Source organism: Melanostigma gelatinosum, assembly GCF_949748355.1.
Source record: "Melanostigma gelatinosum genome assembly, chromosome: 12".
Classification (NCBI taxonomy): domain Eukaryota; kingdom Metazoa; phylum Chordata; class Actinopteri; order Perciformes; family Zoarcidae; genus Melanostigma; species Melanostigma gelatinosum.
Genome location: NC_136645.1, coordinates 1,384,875 through 1,404,874, shown reverse-complemented (window position 1 = coordinate 1,404,874; position 20,000 = coordinate 1,384,875). Strand labels below are relative to the sequence as shown.

At 44.1% G+C, this 20,000-nt stretch overlaps 1 protein-coding gene across 2 annotated transcripts in view; it reads right to left on the bottom strand.

Moving 5' to 3' along the window:
* slc8a1b (solute carrier family 8 member 1b) overlaps nucleotides 1-20,000 on the bottom strand; it is a 41,516-nt gene that overhangs the window by 20,675 nt on the left and 841 nt on the right. For both annotated transcript variants that reach the window (XM_079280056.1, XM_079280057.1), the window contains exons 2-4: nucleotides 8,157-9,083; nucleotides 6,607-6,771; nucleotides 4,787-5,577 (exon numbers count right to left, since the gene is read on the bottom strand). In XM_079280056.1, the coding sequence (XP_079136182.1) occupies nucleotides 4,787-5,577; nucleotides 6,607-6,771; nucleotides 8,157-9,032 (1,832 nt within the window). In that variant the 5' untranslated portion in view covers nucleotides 9,033-9,083. The remainder of the gene's footprint in view (nucleotides 1-4,786; nucleotides 5,578-6,606; nucleotides 6,772-8,156; nucleotides 9,084-20,000) is intronic.

Genomic DNA, 20,000 nt, shown 5'->3' with positions numbered 1-20,000 from the left:
GGCTGTGAATACTGTGACGTGTGGCAGTTCGTTTAGTGAATGTTCTTTACTAACTGTTGTACAGTTGTTTGCTGAGCTGGCAGTTTCTGTCAATAGAACCACCACGTTCACGGCCTCAATTTCTGCAGCAGCTATTTTCAACGTGCATGACATTAAAATGTGAGAAAAGACAACGCACAGTCCAGCACGCTCCTGCTTTCTACCTACTGTGTACATCTCAAGCCTGGAAACAATATGTGTCATTTTACATATCAGATGTGCCTTTTATCCCACAACTAGCTTCAGCTTTAGATACAGTCAGCAGCAATATGTTAGTGTTTGAAAAAAAATACCACCATTGCCTTTTGATATCACTTATTAGGCTACTGTACTATTAATGTAACAGCAACCGTTTTTAAGGATTAAAGATCATATTGAGATTAAGTTTTATTGTATTTTTCTGGACAAAAACTATGTTTCATATCAGCTTGTATCACGCTTGCAGGAACGCACAATACCACGTGATTAACGTTGTAAACAATTGGTCCGGTTTAGGCACGGTAACAAGGTAACACCGTAATGTAACACCGTAATGTAACACCGTAATGTAACACCGTAATGTAACAATGTAACGTAACACCGTAATGTAACAATGTAACGTAACACCGTAATATAACAATGTAACGTAACAATGTAACGTAACAATGTAACGTAACACTGTAACACCGTAATGTAACAATGTAATGTAACGCTGTAACGTAACAATGTAATGTAACAATGTACCGTAACACTGTAACACCGTAATGTAACAATGTAATGTAACGTAACAATGTAATGTAACAATGTAATGTAACAATGTAACGTAACAATATAACGTAACACTGTAACACTGTAATGTAACAATGTAACGTAACACCGTAACGTAACAACGCAATGTAACAATGTAACGTAACAATGTAACGTAACACCGTAGCGTAACAATGTAATGTACCAATGTAACGTAACACCGTAGCGCAACAATGTAATGTACCAATGTAACGTAACACCGTAACGTAACATCGTAACGTAACATCGTAACGTAACATCGTAACGTAACATCGTAACGTAACATCGTAACGTAACATCGTAACGTAACTACGTAACGTAACAACGTAACGTAACAACGTAACGTAACAACGTAACATATTGTAACAATGTAACCTAACAACAGAATGTAACAATGAATCTTAACATAATTAACTAAAGTAAATACATAATCCACCGACTTTCTGATGTTACGTAAAAAGCATCAACATTTACTTTAAGTTTCATACCGAACATGAACAGCCATCTCCTGGGTGAAAGTCCTGTGTTGGTTTGACCCACCCATCCATCCCCACTCCCACCAGAGTGGACTAAGTAATCACTATCATGATGATGCAGAAAATACTTGAACATTCAATGTATCTGTGGTTTGCAGAGATACTAAAGCCAACATTATTCCCTGGCGACTGTTGAAGGACACTGTGTGGGAGTCAAACTTGTGATTTTCTGGTTACAAAATGGCCTCTTCCTACATGTTCCACTTCAGAGACGAGTGCAATAGTTTGCATTCATTCTGCTCCACCTCTGGGTCTTTCCCCGAGGAAACACACGCACACACACACTCACGCACACACGCACACACACGCACACACGCACACACACACTCACACACTCACGCACACACACACACACACACGCACACACACACTCACACACTCACGCACACACACACACACACACACACACACGCACACGCGCACACAGACAGTGAGCTACCACGATAGCCGGAAGGACAGTCCATCATTTGATTTGGACAAAGTGTTATTAAAACCCACTTAGTCGTGGCTGTAAGAGCAACAAGCTATGGAAACTATGCAGTCGGCCAAAGGCTGAACGAGCCAGCCCTCCAGACATCTGCTTCAAATCGGACCAAAAACAGAAGCAGGCTGAGAAAGTTTCACTGTTACTAGGACAGCATCTCTCCCACTCATTCATGGCGACAGCACACTTTGTTTCATGTCATTACAACCCTCCGTCCTCACAAACAATCCCAACATTTCCAAACGAGCGCTGTAAGCAAACTTTGGGTTTCCAAGGCAAACTACTGCAACCAACAACTGATGGCTGCCAGCTAAACACAGACGGAGCTCTACATCTCCTCCCCGCTGCATGTCTGGACCAACTGGCAGGTCGAGTTCATTTTGAATATTGTCCCATATCACAGAGTATCTCAACCAGCCACAGGCCCACAGCAGCAGCAGTTCTTAACCTCAAGCCTCCCAAGAAGACAATGACAATCATCCCTCCAGAAGATATTTATTGAGCCAATATTCTGTGATAATGAATGATCCAAACGGTCAAAGCCTGCTGATAACTACATAAACTAGCAAGAGGCCCAGCCAGTAAAGCACCCCCACTGCTGAAGCTGTGGAGCTGATTGTATTCTGACTAAAGCTACATGCACAGACAGGACGAGGCCCCGGCGAGAAGTCTCTACTGCAAACAGTCATTTGAGTCGACATGGAGAACACGCCCACCCTGCAGTATGAGACAGAGAGGCCATCAGCCCACCTTCCCCAGCGGTCGAACAGAAAACAATCATTGCACCACGTTGAGTGTTTCACCTGGCATTGTTCAGTGTGCACATACCTGTGTGCATGTGTCAAAACAGCAACTTCAACACACGCATCCATCTGACGTTGGTCAATAAAAACACAGGATTGAAATCAGCAGCAGTCACAAAGACGATGTCTCTCTAGTGTAAAGATGACTATGAGCAACAGAAATATGTTGATATTGACAACATGAAGCAATAAGTAGAACACATTTTGCACATTTACAAACGAAGCTCAAGCATAACTTCAGTCCATTGCACGTTTACGGTCTGTAGTTTATTTCTTAATTTCCTTGTTGTCATTGTTTGTGGCTGTCAATCATGATCAGTGTTACACGGGTCCCTCAAACTCCCCATCTCTGCCCAGTCTCTGCAGCTTCATCAGCTTCATCAGCCTCATCGGCTTCATCGGCCTCATCAGCCTCATCAGCTTCATCAGCTTCATCAGCCTCATCAGCCTCATCAGCTTCATCAGCTCTATCAGCCTCATCAGCCTCATCAGCTTCATCAGCTCATCAGCTTCATCAACCTCATCAGCTTCATCAGCCTCATCAGCTTCATTAGCTTCATCAGCCTCATCAGCCTCATCAGCTTCATCAACCTCATCAGCCTCATCAGCCTCATCAGCTTCATCAGCTCATCAGCTTCATCAGCTTCATCAGCTTCATCAGCCTCATCAGCTTCATTAGCTTCATCAGCCTCATCAGCCTCATCAGCTTCATCAGCTCATCAGCTTCATCAGCCTCATCAGCTTCATCAGCTTCATCAGCCTCATCAGCTTCATCAGCTTCATCAGCCTCATCAGCCAGCACCACCAGTATCTGGACTGAGTTACAAATCTCCCAGTAGTCTAAACGGCAAAGACTCTTCATCGTCACACATCATCTGTTTGTAATAAACAACTATTAAAATGCAATTACAACAGAGCCTGTGAGCAACATGATGAGACTCCGAGCTTGATGTAGATTTGCACAATTAATTTGATAAAAATCGCAATATGCCCAAATGCAATTTTCAAATTGCAAGAGGCGTAATATTTATTAAAGGCGAAATGTGTTCCAAAATATAATATTCAGTGAAACATGTTGCTGCAGAGACGTCCTGACCTACACGGACTTAAAAAGAACCTCTTTGTTCGGTACAGATCCTCGTAAAAATCACACATAATCAATGTTATAAGATTTATAAGTCAAAATAATCACAATAAGATATTCATTAAAGCTGTAGCTTGATGTCTACTGTTAAAAAGAGTGCAGATGTCAGCAGCGTGCAAACATCTGGCTGACAGCTGGATCTAACTCCCTCAGCTGCGAGTAGGTCAGGATGACGAGTATCGCCACCTTCTAAATCCCCGCTGTGGTCAACGGCCTCCCGGGATGCGGTCAAACAGCGATCACGGACCTCACCGCGAGTCACCGTCAGATAATGAGTCCACTGCGTCTCAGCGGAGGAGAGCTCTGAACTGTGGCCGCGGCGTCTCACGGCAGGGATCCTTAAATTAAACGTCAACTTCTTTTCACACGAAATGAAAGCCTCCAGCTGGCTGCCTGAGTGGTTGCTCTGGGATGTTCTCAGTCTGAAGTCATCTCAAAGGGCAGCAGGCGCTTCTTTTTAAAAGCCTTTGTGTATCCAAATTAAGTTGAGAAGAGATAGCTCCTTCTTAGCACTGCCCTGAACCCCGGCTGCTGACTGAAGTCTTTTACCGCTTGCAGCAGCCGGCCCCTCTAAGGTTTCCCTCAAGTGCCTCACTTAAGTAAACTTCAACACTTCTCATTCAATTATTTCCACGTCCCGACATTCAAACCATCAGCCGTCCAACAAAGAACCCAACTTCTTGGCTCCGTCGGCTCACAAGCTTCACTCATTGTTGTGACTGCACAACAGCACAGAGTGCAACTGAATCAAACCCACAGAGACTAAAGCAGCAGCACAGCAGAATCCACAGCAGAAAGAACTCAAACAGACAGACGAGGATGAAAGAAGAGAACGAATGAGTAGAAAGTGGAGACAAGTTCAAAATAAAGAGGGGGGGGATTGTTGGTCTGGTCCCCGATTAGCAGTCCGCCTCGCCGCTCATCGTGACCACCACATCACACTCACACCTCCACTTTCTCACATCAGCAGCATTATCACACCGACACATAGCGTGAAAAATTATGAGTCACTCACAAGATCTCGTCGTTCTGAAATTCCAGGATGCCGTGGACGTCCTCGAAGTCCTCCCCGCTGCCTTGCGCCGTCCCCTCCACCGTCTTGTACGGCAGCGTGACCACGCCGCGAGCCCCCGACGTTCTCAGCACCTTCACCTCCATGGTGCCGACACTCTCGCTCACGTGGTAAACGGGCTCCTCAAACGTAAAGATACCGGCGTGGTCGTCGTCAAAGATGGTGACGGTCGCCGTGGCGGGTAAGCCGAGACACGCCATCGAGTCCACGTGATTGGCCGCCTCTGCGTCCTCGGGCTCCTCGCCTTCGGGCGTCAGCACTTTCACGTTGGTGAGGTGGATCAGGAAGTTCTCGTCCTCTTCAAAGATGTCGTCGTCGATGATCCCCACGCGGATCTCCTTCACTGTCTCACCGGCCTTGAAGACCACCATGCCCTCTGTGAACTCGTAGTCCGAGCCGGCGTTGGCCGTGCCGTCTTCCGTCCGGTAGTCCACAGAAATCGTTTTGCCCAAGTCGCCGCCGCGTCGCATCACGTTCACCGCCACCGTGCCGCAGTTCTCGAGGCACTGGTAAGAGCAGGGCTCAAAGAAGATCTTGGAGACGGGGTCGTTGTCGCCGACATCAGAGCGAACCTCGTGCATGCTGACGGCCTTTCGCGCCTGATCGGCGGCATGTTTCTTCAGGATGTTGCCGGCGCCCGTCATCAGCCGGGTGGCCTGGCAGCGGTAGAAGGCGCGGCTCTTCTGCTGCTGGCTCAGGACTTGGTAGTTGGCGAGCTCAATGAGTTGTTCCACCTGGTCAGAGGAAACAAGAAGAAAGCACATGAAAACAGGAGGAAAGGTCTTCAACACGGCGGCTGTTCTAAAACATTGAGCCATTCAAATCCAGACTGGAGCCCAGACCGTCGTATCTGGTACTGTGGGAAGAATGTCTTGACTTGTTTAAGAGAACGTTGGTGAACATTGAGCTTGTCCGGCTGAATCAGAGATTCATGAAGCTGGTCTGGATAAATACGTAATGCTGTGTCATGTCGGTGAATCCAACATCAGAAACACAATCTTCGTCATCTGTTAAACGTGTTGACGACCACTGGACCGTTTGTGACGGCCATTTTAAAAGTGAACAAAGTGAAAGCGGTGAGTGTGCGTGCTGCTGTTTGATGTTCTGTTCGTGAACACACAGATCAGAGTTGTGAAAACATGACCGAGGGAAACGTTTGTTTTTGACGACAGGTTCATCAGCCTCATTGTTACTCCAAAGAGAGACGAGGGCAGAAGCGTAAAAAGCTATTTCAGCAGCTTCTCATGCGCATAAGACGGATTAGTGTTTCAGCTGCTTGTCTTGATATCTGCAGCTTCCATTGTGCCTTTAATTGTTAAACCTTTTGCCGACAACAGGAGGGGCGATGAGTGGAACGCCATGTTTGATATTTTAAAGAGGTCTGCAAACAGACACAGTGGTCGGAGAAAAAAGAGACGATGAGGAAAGAAGATTCCTCAATGAAACAAAGACACATTATCTATATGTTCATCATACTTTGAAGGGACTATGAACTGAGTGGAGTTTAACTGTGTTTATCTTTGATCTGCGTGTGGATTTAATGCCTGCTCTGTATCATTATCAGATTCATTTGAGAGGTTGTGATGATACCTCAGCTGCATTCATCACTGTAATCACCGCGGTAATGGAAGCGAACGGAAAGGTGCTTCATCTGTTGCTGCTTATTTTTGTCGGTTAATTTCCGACAGAAGAACACGACGCTGAGGAGAAGAGAAACCCAGACAGGAGGCGGTGGTTGTGCTCTCTGCCTGAGGGCGACTCACCTCCTTGTCGGGGTGTTTCTGCTTGAGCTCCTTCAGGATCTTGGCCATGTCTCTCCGGGTCTCCTCCTCATCCAGATCCTTCTCATCGATATCTAGACCCAGCGGACCGTCCAGGAAGTCAACGCCGTGAGAGTTCAGCATCTTCCCGTCCATCTCGATGTCCACCTTGGAACGGAAAAGAGAGAATTGTAATCGGTGCCATTGATTTGGCTTCAAATCTCAAGATTAAACCATTTCTGGTGCCATGATGGAGGTTTAGTGAGAGCTGTGTGTAGACAGCCATGCAACCAAAGGTAAGACAGAGTTTATGTTTAGGTGTCATATCACAAGTTCTCTGCTTGTTTACAGGAACAACTTATCCTCGTACAACGGTTTGTAGGACATCCCACCAGATGTTACTCCTCATTTCTCGTTGGTTTTCCTACGAAGTCCAGCAACACGTGACAATTTCAGCTGGTAGGTTCAGGCAACAAAACCACTTCGTTAGATTTAGGAAAAGATCCTCGTTTGGGTTAAAATAACAACAGAAATGCCGTCACTGAAGAACACCAGTCACACGACAGAAACATCAACGCTGACTTCTCGTCTCACGCGGGGAACAAACAGCTGAAACAAACATGAAGCTTGTTCGTAGGTATTGCTACGCATGGTGATGAAACCAGCCTGGAAATAAACGTACGTGTGACTACAAGCAGATAGCAGAAGGAGCTTTGATTCGATCAACACCATGGCAGCCATCTGCTCCTCGCACAGTGAAGGGCTTCTTCTCGTATTCAGTCAAAGCCCTTTTACAGTTGTGTTGACGAAATGTCGTTTATCTCTCCAAGCACGATGGCAATTTAAAACTTCTAAATGATTATCCGTCCCCTCAGGGAGTCAGTGATTTCTTTGAACCAGACGTTGAGATGGAAGAGCTCTTCGTGCTGACGGAGCACTGGCTCTTCATCATTAAATGAGAGGAACGGTCTCACCAGAAGAGACTCCACGTGACTGTACCGTACGCCACAATACGGGAAATGTAATTAGATGCAGAGGACATCACACAAAGCAGCAGATAGTGATCACACAACAGGAAATTAAAAAGAGAAGTACTTAAGAACTATCCGCGTGTGTTTGCAGTGATATTCTTCACTGATAGACGTCCGGTCAGTAAAGCAGGGAATTGGTTCGGACACACGTCTCTCATGAACTCACTCAGAGAGCATCTTATCTGCTGCTTAGGTGAAGCTGAAAGTGAGTAAACCGGTAACGAGGATAATTATCCCTCGTAGCACAGCAGACCTTTGGAAGGCCTGATGTCGTTACAGATCTTACTGCATTCCCACATCTCAGCAACTGGTTTGATGAACAATGTTATTGTTGCTGACAGACACACCAAACATATAATATACCCACGGTGTAAAGATGCAGATCAGTGTTGTAGGAAGCTTTTATCATTGTGTGGATATTTAATCCTATAAATACTCCAGCGCTGTAGCAGTAATACTGAAGTAAAGTACTAGTAGTAGTAGTAGTACTAGTAGTAGTAGTAGTATTTCCTCTGAGCATACCTTGGAAGGAAGCGGGCGGTCTCCCTCGGTCTCGATGATCATGCCGCGCTGCTTGCCGGTGCGGTAGCGCTTGTACACGTACTTGTAGAACAGCAGGCGGCGGTCGGCCACCCAGGCGAACAGCACACAGATGGGGAAGAAGAAGAAGGTGAGCAGCCCCTCCCACACCTGCACGACGCCGGGCGAGATCACGGACAGGATGAGGTAGAGCCAGATGTAGGCGAAGATGCTCCAGGTGGCCGTGACGAAGAAGACGCGGAGGTGCTTGACCTTCCTCGTCTCGCCATCCGGCACGACGTACACGCAGAGGCCGATGATGACGAACATGTTGAAGGCCGCGGAGCCCACGATGGTGGCGGGGCCCAGCGTGCCGGCGTGGAAGCCGTGACCTATGACCTCGATGACCGACAGCAGGATCTCGGGGGCCGAAGAGCCCAGAGCCATGAGGGTGAGGTTGGAGACGGTCTCGTTCCAGATCCGGACGGTGGTGGTGGTGGTTTCCCCGTTGGGTTTCTTGATGGTGATCTCCTTTTCCTGCGACGTGATGACCTCTATCGATGCCATGAAACGGTCCGAGATGATCGACACGCCCAGGAACATGTAGACCAGAGCCACGAAGTAAACCGTCGCCCGGGCCACTTTGTCCCCGAACGACGGGTTTTGGGGCTCCCAAATGGGCAGGACGATCCCCCTTGCGCAGGCCTCAGGCTTGCTGCATTCGGTTTTATTGGTGGACACGGCGGAGACGGAGCTACCCAAGCTCTGCTCAGGGGGAGCGCCGGCCAACGAGGGGTGGAGCTCCAGGAGGAGAATCGCCGTGAGGACTGCTAGCCTCAGGGCAGGGGACCGGAGGGAGGAGGGGTCCCAGCGACCCATGTCGACGTCCGAACCGGTACTGGGAGGCGACGGTTAAAGAGGATGCTGAACCTTTAGAGAGAACAGAGGAGGATTGAGATTAGACCAACCTGGTGAAAAATGAGGAAAAAAACAAACAGTGGCCTCTAGAATGACCACAAACTTTTATTCATCTCATAATCTTTCTGGCAGTCAATGAATTCATCAACTCATCACTGGACACAGAAGCCTGTGATGCGTTTGTCTGCCACGATAAACTGATGCTGAGGTTCCCCTTCATGTTCAGTGATGATGAGAAACACTGAATAACGTCAAACTAAGTGAAACAAAAGCAGGTCAATACTCAGAGAAAGCGCCTGCGCGCTGAGATCATCGTCTTGAGTCGTTCCGGGGCAGTGAGAGCATCAACCTCCAGAACGTGTTGCAGATAATTCTCAACCGGCTCCGCTCGTCGCATGTCGATGTGTCCTTCAGCCCAAAATGTCTCCCGTAGTGGTGCCGCCGGTGCATGAATGTGATAGAATGTGAATTGTAAGTGGCTCTGGATGGAAGCGTCTGTGTGTCCATGTTTTCTGATACACCTGTCAACACGCAGACACACTGACCAGATGAGAGAATGAGTTTGATTCTTGAAAGAATCCACAGCATGTTTCATGTCATCTCCATCTGTCTGTCTGTGTGCTCAACACCTACGCATCATACAACAGCTCGTCTGATATCGTACAGAGAAATACTCCTCATTCTTCGTGCGTTTTCCCACGAAGGTACAGCAACACGTGTCAGTTTCTGCTCATGACATGAACACAGTCTGTTCAAAACAAACTTCCAAACTGCTTTAGTTCGGTTGAGGCAACAGAACTGCTCGTGAGTTTTGGAAAGATGGTGAAATACTGAGTTACGTTCACCTGGTGTGAGTTAAAGTCATGTGACCGGTTATTAACAAATAGACCAACGATGACTTCTCCGTTCCCACGGTTCACACGGTGAGAGGTATCGTGGGACATCTACAGATTACAGCATTTACTTTCATATAGCTGCTAACGCTGTATGAGAACAGGCTGCCCACACACACACACACACACACACACACACACACACACACACACACACACACACACACACACACACACACAGTAATCCTTTTAAATGAGGATCAATAAGAAGAGCGGAGACCCGAAACAAAGATCAGCTCAGAACTCTCCTCACACCAGCTTCTCCCGCTGTCCAGCATGCTAACATCCATTCCCTGATAATTAATTGTTCATGTCCAGCAGTGACATCATCACTCTTCTCATGAATCACTCTCACAGCACATGCAGCGAGGCCCTGGGCACCATTCAAGACTAAATGAGCTACACAGGGGATGTAGTGAACGAGTGAATGTTCATTCAATATGTTACACACACACTGTAAAAACTGTGTGTGTGTGAGAGAGAGAGCGAGAGCGTGTGTATATACACACGCTCTCGCTCTCTCTCTCTCTCTCTCACACACACACACACACACACACACACACACACAGTAGAAAGTGTGTGTGAAAGAAAAAGAAAAGCATTTCAAAGTGATCAATAATTCAATGGGCTTTGGCATTTGGTGCTTTTCACTGACGGACGTCGTTGTTGTCAGCCAGCCAGCAGCTGATATGAAAATGTGCACCACAGGAGGCAACCGATTCATACAGGAAATATGCTGCATAACTTAAGATGTTGCATTTAAAGAGAAGTCTTAAAGCAACAGTGACGTGAAATACACTTATTGGCTTTCTAGCTGGAAGTTAGATGAGAATATTGACACCACTCTCATATGTGTCCATTGCATATGAGGCTACAGCCAAGCACCTGTTAGCTTAGCTTAGCATGAAGACTGGGAGCAGGAAGATAAAAGTGCCGACCAGAACCTCTAAAGCTCATAAACATATACTTCATATTCAGTTTGTATAATCAGCACAAGTAGTTTAGTATCTAATGTGTAAGATATTAAACTCTGGGCACTGTGCAGTTATAACATGTCTCTCTAGAAGACCATCATACCACATCATCACATCATCATATCATTTATCATTTATCATTTATCTCATCATCACATCATCATATCATTATATCATTTATCACATCATCACATCATCATATCATTATATCATTTATCATTTATCTCATCATCACATCATCATATCATTATATCATGATATCATTTATCATTTATCATTTATCTCATCATCACATCATCACATCATCATATCATTATATCATGATATCATTTATCATTTATCTCATCATCATATCATTATATCATTTATCATTTATCTCATCATCACATCATCATATCATTATATCATTATATCATTTATCATTTATCATTTATCTCATCATCACATCATCATATCATTATATCATTTATCATTTATCACATCATCATATCATTATATCATTATATCATTTATCATTTATCATTTATCTCATCATCACATCATCATATCATTATATCATTTATCATTTATCACATCATCATATCATTATATCATTATATCATTTATCATTTATCTCATCATCACATCATCATATCATTATATCATGATATCATTTATCATTTATCTCATCATCACATCATCATATCATTATATCATTTATCACATCATCATATCATTATATCATGATATCATTTATCATATCATTATATCATTTATTATATCATTATATCATTAATCACATCATCATATCATCATATCATTATATCATTTATCACATCATTATATCATCATATCATTATATCATTATATCATTATATCATTTATCACATCATTATATCATCATATCATTACATCATTATATCATTTATCACATCATTATATCATCATATCATTACATCATTATATCATTTATCACATCATTATATCATTATATCATCATATCATTCTATCATCATATCATTACATCATTATATCATTTATCACATCATTATATCATTATATCATCATATCATTCTATCATTATATCATCATATCATTATATCATTAATCACATCATCATATCATCATATCATTACATCATTATATCATTTATCACATCATTATATCATTATATCATCATATCATTCTATCATTATATCATCACATCATTATATCACATTGGATTTCTCACAGCCCTTATTGCTCATCATCCTCATGTTTTCCTCTGCAATCAAACGATAATCAAAGTTGATTTTCTTCATTGGATATTAAATGGACATTATGAAGGATGAGAAGGCCGTGGCAGCTCGCAGCCCTCGCTCTGAACTACGGAGGCTGCAGTGCCTCGCAAAAGGGCTGAATGACTGAGTGCAGTAGTTCTCCCTCTGCACAACAACCATTACCGGCTATTTCATGAATAAACCCACAGACCGGGTCCAAGACGTGGACGCAGTCATCACGTCACCTCTTTGTTGAGAGGACTGACGGCTTAGAGCAGGGGGGTCAAGCTCATTTTCACTCTGGGCCACATCAGCATCACGCTCGCCCTCAAAGGGCCGGTTGTAACTGTAAGACTGTAAAACTAACTTCTCCCGAACATATTGTTAAACAACTCTCTCTGCATTTGATTGTTTATTCAAGTGTAAACATATTGTACATGCAGTTATATAAATGAAAAATGATATTTAAACACATTTCTGTTATTATAACATAACTCATTTTAATTGAGGGTTAATGAACCCACATTACGCTATCAAAGATCAAACTATTAAAGAAAATAACAAAGACAAATATCAAACACAAGTTATGACATTAACTTTGTTCAAAGCTATTTGTGTCGTCCTGTGCATGGCAGCTACATCCAAGAGCTGCTCACTGAGAGTCAGGTCTGATGAACATGGATAGATGATGTATCCGTGTTGTCTGTGCTTTCATCAACAGTTCATTAAAAACACAAGTACCTGCTCGTCTCTTAGCTGCTGTGTTGTTAGATTGCTGCTAGTTCATGAACTCGGTCTGCGATGGTGTTTCTTCACAAACTGACATTTGTAAAAGTCTGTATCTGGTCGGAGCTCTGCTCACATACCTTCAGCATGCACTGGGCTGTAGCTGTGTAAATAGATTCTGCTGTGATTGCAGTCTGCCTTTTAATTCTTGGACAGTTTTATTTTTTCTTGGAGGCTAAATTTAGCTCCGTGTTTGGTGTCAAAATGCCGACGTGAATTGTATCCTTCATCACCGACACGCCTCATAACACAGAAGACAGACCTGTTTTTCTCCTTGAAGCACAAACATGCATTCGCTTTCCCATCTTTCATTACATTTTCTTCCCTCTGCATCAATTTTTCTCTTCGTGGACATTTTGGGATTATTTGTCGATCTTTTTCAATCGTTGGAAAACCTCTTTTCGGGCTGTTGCCTCTCCTGTCCACCTGTTGTGATAGTTTTAATGTCGGTACACAGACAACATGCTATCTCATAATTTCAACTTTCTATCTCATAATTTCGACCATGGGGATACTTTTATTGTCAAGTCTAACTTTTAATTATTTAAAAAAACAAAACATTTTTATTTTTTATTTTTGCTGGCGGATTTGCGGGCCACATAAAATGACGTGGCGGGCCGGATTCGGCCCGCGGGCCTTGAGTTTGACACATGTGGCTTAGAGCCTCGAGTTCAGAGACTTTACTCCCAATCTTGGATTACGGCCATCACCATCTTGTTTTTTCCCACAACCAGTGAACAGGAAGTGACCATATATGGACTGAGGAGGAGTGACGTAGAGACCTGTCAATCAGCGTGTAGCCCCGCCCTAAAGCATCCCCTGCTTTATGGTCTGTGTGACTCTAAATGGACCATAATGTACTAAATGAACATCATGCTGTATTGAAGAAGACTTGAAACTAGAGATTGAGACATAAACTCATGTTTACAATGTTTACTGAGGGAATAAATCAAGAGAGAAGTAGAGTCATTTTCTCATAGACTTCTATACAACCAGAGGAGTCGCCCCCTGGTGGACACTAGAGAGAATGCAGCTTTAACACATGAAGCATCGGCTTCACTCTGCAGAACCGAATGTTGCCGCCTGCGATACTGAAGCCCTGGTATCAGCACATCACTCAAGGCTGTATGTTAATGTCTCTGCTACTAACACTGCAGAGGCTTAGCTGCTGAACCGGGGCTTTTATTTTGTATTGTGTAGAAGACCCCCCCATGATTTCCCCCTTGTGTTATGGCCTCAAAAACTCGGCTCCATTTCAGGAGAAACACGACGCGAAACGAGCCAAAACATTTTCAGAAGGAAGAAGCAGAAACACTCTCTCGACCTCTGAATGTTCCCCAGAGGCAAAAAACAAAAGCACGACACACAAAGTTAAGAAAACCACAACCGTGTGCTGCACTGAGGAGAGCTGTTCCCTCTCTGCCCCAACACGGTCATTCCTCTGGAGCCTCTGAAGGCGCCACCCAAAGGTGCAGCTGATTGAACCAACAGTCACCAGAGAAAGGACAGAAGGAGGAAGACAGGCGAGGACACATAGGACACATAGGAAGCCACTGTCTGCACAATCCGCTGCCGCTCCTCAGAGACTGGATCATGAAGGGAAACAACGTGGTGTCAACCTTCAGTCTGCTGGTTGAAAGTCCCGTTTGTTGAACTCGTCCACCAAACCTTTTGGATAGAATGAAGTATTTAACTTGCCCTGACTGCTGTTTAGTCACGTGGATGCATCTCATCTGTGCGTCCACCGCGAACAAAGCTCCTCACTGACATTCTATCGGCAATATCATCATCCAGAGCGAAACAAAGAACATCAGAAAACTCGTGTCCGTGTACACGAAACCAATGGATCGTCTTTCATGACTTTCCCCAACATGACGTGATGCGGAAAGATGGGCGGAAAGATGGAGTCTCACCGCCGCCATAAAACAAAAGGGATATTCCACTGCAGTGTTCGAGTGGAAGCAGGACCACACACACACTCTCACACACACACACACACACACACACACACACACACACACACACACACACACACACACACACACACACACCTGAAGCCGAACGGTCTGCGTTCACCGTCATCAGAGTGACGCTGAGCTCTTGGAGCCTGGAGCTGCCTTGCCAGAGCCACGATGCTTCGTCCTATTGTTACACTCTGTCTATGCAGCCACGTTATCTGCATGTCCGTCTCACTGGGATGTGATGAGGGGGAGGGTAACCATGATGTATGGAAAACAAACAGTGGAATGAATCCCTCCCGGTGTCTCCAGTGCTCCTTTTATCGATGGGAGAAGAAGAAGCCAACGGCTCAGATGAACAGCCCTGCTAGAGGAGGCTGTATGATGAGTGCTTCAGCGGCCTCTGTGCTTCCTGGTTCATGTGGAATCACTCTCTGGTCGGTGTTCTCCGGCTGCTGGATGAGAGCAGCCTGAGTTCAGACGCTAAAGCGTCCGTTTGACTCGTTGGGAGTTCGAACTTGTTGCGACGACGTGCCCACACTGAGAGCGGCACAAATCAATACTTCTATATTGTCAATGGGTCACATGACAAACCCACATATTATTACTGACTCAGCTCTACGGAGCATTTTATCATCTTTCAGCTCATTGTTTTGGCATTTTGGTTCTCACCGCATTTCCCAGCAGGAGGAGGCCGCTGTCTTCAGTAACATAATGATAGCATCTGATAATCACTGTGTACACCTCTGACAGACAGAGTTTGTGCGGCGCTTGTGAACTCAACGTGGGATTCTGCCGCCCAGTCGTGTCCTTCAGGAGGCGGTGGCGACCAAAACACAGCAAGACGACTGAATGTTGTGTTGGAATGCTGACGTTACACTGTCCCCAGCTGGATGCTGGTTAACCGTTTGCTGACATGCTGTTTCATCTCTGAGATGATAACTCTTCATTGTTGTCTGAACTGCTCCTATAAGTCCTTTGATGGATCAAGTGTTTCCCTCAAACTAGAGCTGTGCAGAAAGAGGGGGGGGGGGGGGTTGTGCCCGACTGCTCTGTTCAACCACCGACTACAAGAACATCCAGTTATTCACTGCTCGTTGAACGTGGGACATGATTATGTTTTCAAGCCTTGTTGAAGACGTTCTGTAGCCTCTGAGTCAGAAGTATTAATGTTCTGCTGCTGTTTCCCTGGTGAGCTCATACTTCCTGTAAACACTGTTCATGGAGGTAAAGTTAGCATCAGCTCTGTTTCATCAGGAATAAAAGTATAATCAGGAGTTATACTGGCCAACCAAGGCTGCCAACCTCTGATGTGTTAACAATGCTGTTACTAAGATCAACACCACAATGATCTATCTGACTCTCTGTGATTTACGTCACACCTTTAACAGCGCTGACATGTACTCGCGGTCTGTTTCCCCATGAAACACGTCTATGGACAACATACACATCTTGTTTATCTTATCATACAGCTGCTGCTGGTTGTTCTCATTCATCTACTGAATGTATATGTGGGGTTTCCTCTAAGCAGGTGAAGTAGTGTACAGAGAGACGTAGTCCATGGAGGTCAGAGGTCAGGGTGGTTGGACCGGACAGGATAACAGGACAGGACAAACAGGTTCTCCAGCAGGAGAATCTGTTTGTGTCCCGTGTCTGTAACGTGAGTCCGTGTGTTCCCGTGAGTCAACACTGACTTATTTTACATCACTTTTGTTCTTTCTTACTGAACTGACGTCACGTACGTAAGTTATGTCAAAGAAGCTGTTATCTTAGGTAACGAGCTGTTATTTTAGGTAACGAGCTGTTATCTTAGGTAACGAGCTGTTATTTTAGGTAACGAGCTGTTATCTTAGGTAACAAGCTGTTATTTTAGGTAACGAGCTGTTATTTTAGGTAACAAGCTGTTATCTTAGGTAACGAGCTGTTATCTTAGGTAACGAGCTGTTATTTTAGGTAACGAGCTGTTATCTTAGGTAACGAGCTGTTATCTTTGGTAACGAGCTGTTATCTTTGGTAACGAGCTGTTATCTTTGGTAACGAGCTGTTATCTTTGGTAACGAGCTGTTATCTTAGGTAACAAGCTGTTATTTTAGGTAACAAGCTGTTATCTTAGGTAACAAGCTGTTATCTTAGGTAACAAGCTGTTATTTTAGGTAACAAGCTGTTATCTTAGGTAACGAGCTGTTATCTTAGGTAACAAGCTGTTATTTTAGGTAACAAGCTGTTATCTTAGGTAACAAGCTGTTATCTTAGGTAACGAGCTGTTATCTTAGGTAACAAGCTGTTATCTTAGGTAACAAGCTGTTATCTTAGGTAACGAGCTGTTATTTTAGGTAACGAGCTGTTATCTTAGGTAACAAGCTGTTATCTTAGGTAACAAGCTGTTATTTTAGGTAACAAGCTGTTATTTTAGGTAACGAGCTGTTATTTTAGGTAACGAGCTGTTATCTTAGGTAACAAGCTGTTATCTTAGGTAACAAGCTGTTATTTTAGGTAACAAGCTGTTATTTTAGGTAACAAGCTGTTATCTTAGGTAACAAGCTGTTATCTTAGGTAACAAGCTGTTATCTTAGGTAACGAGCTGTTATCTTAGGTAACAAGCTGTTATTTTAGGTAACAAGCTGTTATTTTAGGTAACAAGCTGTTATCTTAGGTAACAAGCTGTTATCTTAGGTAACGAGCTGTTATCTTAGGTAACAAGCTGTTATCTTAGGTAACAAGCTGTTATCTTAGGTAACAAGCTGTTATCTTAGGTAACAAGCTGTTATTTTAGGTAACAAGCTGTTATCTTAGGTAACAAGCTGTTATCTTAGGTAACGAGCTGTTATCTTAGGTAACAAGCTGTTATCTTAGGTAACAAGCTGTTATCTTAGGTAACAAGCTGTTATTTTAGGTAACAAGCTGTTATCTTAGGTAACAAGCTGTTATCTTAGGTAACAAGCTGTTATTTTAGGTAACAAGCTGTTATCTTAGGTAACAAGCTGTTATTTTAGGTAACAAGCTGTTATTTTAGGTAACAAGCTGTTATCTTAGGTAACAAGCTGTTATCTTAGGTAACAAGCTGTTATCTTAGGTAACAAGCTGTTATTTTAGGTAACAAGCTGTTATCTTAGGTAACAAGCTGTTATTTTAGGTAACAAGCTGTTATCTTAGGTAACAAGCTGTTATTTTAGGTAACAAGCTGTTATCTTAGGTAACAAGCTGTTATCTTAGGTAACAAGCTGTTATTTTAGGTAACAAGCTGTTATCTTAGGTAACAAGCTGTTGTCTTAGGTAACAAGCTGTTGTCTTAGGTAACAAGCTGTTATTTTAGGTAACAAGCTGTTATTTTAGGTAACAAGCTGTTATTTTAGGTAACAAGCTGTTATCTTAGGTAACAAGCTGTTATTTTAGGTAACAAGCTGTTATTTTAGGTAACGAGCTGTTATCTTAGGTAACAAGCTGTTATCTTAGGTAACAAGCTGTTATCTTAGGTAACAAGCTGTTATTTTAGGTAACAAGCTGTTATTTTAGGTAACAAGCTGTTATTTTAGGTAACAAGCTGTTATTTTAGGTAACAAGCTGTTATCTTAGGTAACAAGCTGTTATTTTAGGTAACAAGCTGTTATCTTAGGTAACGAGCTGTTATCTTAGGTAACAAGCTGTTATCTTAGGTAACAAGCTGTTATCGTAGGTAACAAGCTGTTATTTTAGGTAACAAGCTGTTATCTTAGTGGTTATAAGTTGATAAGAGAAGCTGCATTACCTTGAACAGGACTGCTGATCAGCAAGTCTTCACAGACACTGACCTGCATGGAAGAGGCCTGTTTACTGTCAGCTGAGTGAAGCGGGTCCACTTCACAGAGCAGCTGACCCGCTGCATTCTATGGAACATAACATCTGTCTGAACCCAGTAGCCTGCTCATGTATTCATATGAGTTTTGTGTTCGCTTTATGAGAACGTGTTCTGGTTCAATCTGAGTCTCGTATGCAAAGTGAATGACATTTTTCTGAATGAATAATTAGTGAGTGATATGAATTTAAAGGTCAGTGTCTTTAAAACATGACAACCCAGGGAGAAGAAATAAACTGATCAACAGTGGACACTCCCATTAATGTTACAGAAATAACCAAAAAAGAAGAAATCTGTAATTGGAGCTTCAGTTGCACATTGTCAGCAGAGATGATGCTGTTGCATTGCGCACTGTGCTGTCCGAGCCCTTTCTTCCTCTGACTTAGTGACCCAGCAGTTGCACTGTAGCAGCTTCATGTCTGCAAAGCTCTGCGCGCGTGCGTGTGTGCGTGTGTGCGTGTGTGCGTGTATGTGTGTGTGTGTGTGTGTGCGTGGTATCCTTAACCAGCCCTGATATCTGATCGATCAGACCCGCTGAGATGGAGCCTCAATCCCGCATCAGACATGGATACAAAGGGTTGTTTAGTGTTGGAGAACGCGTCAGTGATGTGAATCTGAAGCGGGTTTTTTCGATGCCCTACAAACGGAGCATCCCCGCTGCACCGCCACAACATCTCCTATCCCATCAATAACCAGCTGCACCACTGCTGGAAGGTAAAGGAGGCGGGAAGGCCTCTGGCTGCGTTTCGGTGTTTCATTGCCGGAGATAAATATTTCGTACAGCCTGCACAGGATGAGCTACAGTCCGTCTGTGTCTGCCCAGAAAGAAAGCGACTGAAGTCAGCTGGAAGAAGACGGCCCAGAAAGCCTTGATGGGACGTGGCTGATGTGCCAAGCGCGTTTGGAGTGTGGCGTCAGGAGGAGACGTGCAGGTTCAGGTGACTGTGTGTGAAGCTCTGCTGCTGTCTCATCTCTCACAAGTCCGCAACCACAAAGTCCTCAAAGTCCACGTTTAAGACCGAACCCCCAACGGATCCGGTTCTAATTCAGAAACAACGCTGATGTTAAACCCATTCAAACCCGACCTGCTCTGCACTGATGTGCCAAAAAAAGCGCTCCATCCATCCGCCCCAGCGGCGCTGTATCAGGATGGAGACGCAGAATGTGTGGATCATTCAGTGGATCATTCAGTCCTCTCTGGTGTCTCTGAGGGGACATGTCGCCCTGGTTGCGCATGTTTCCTCCTCA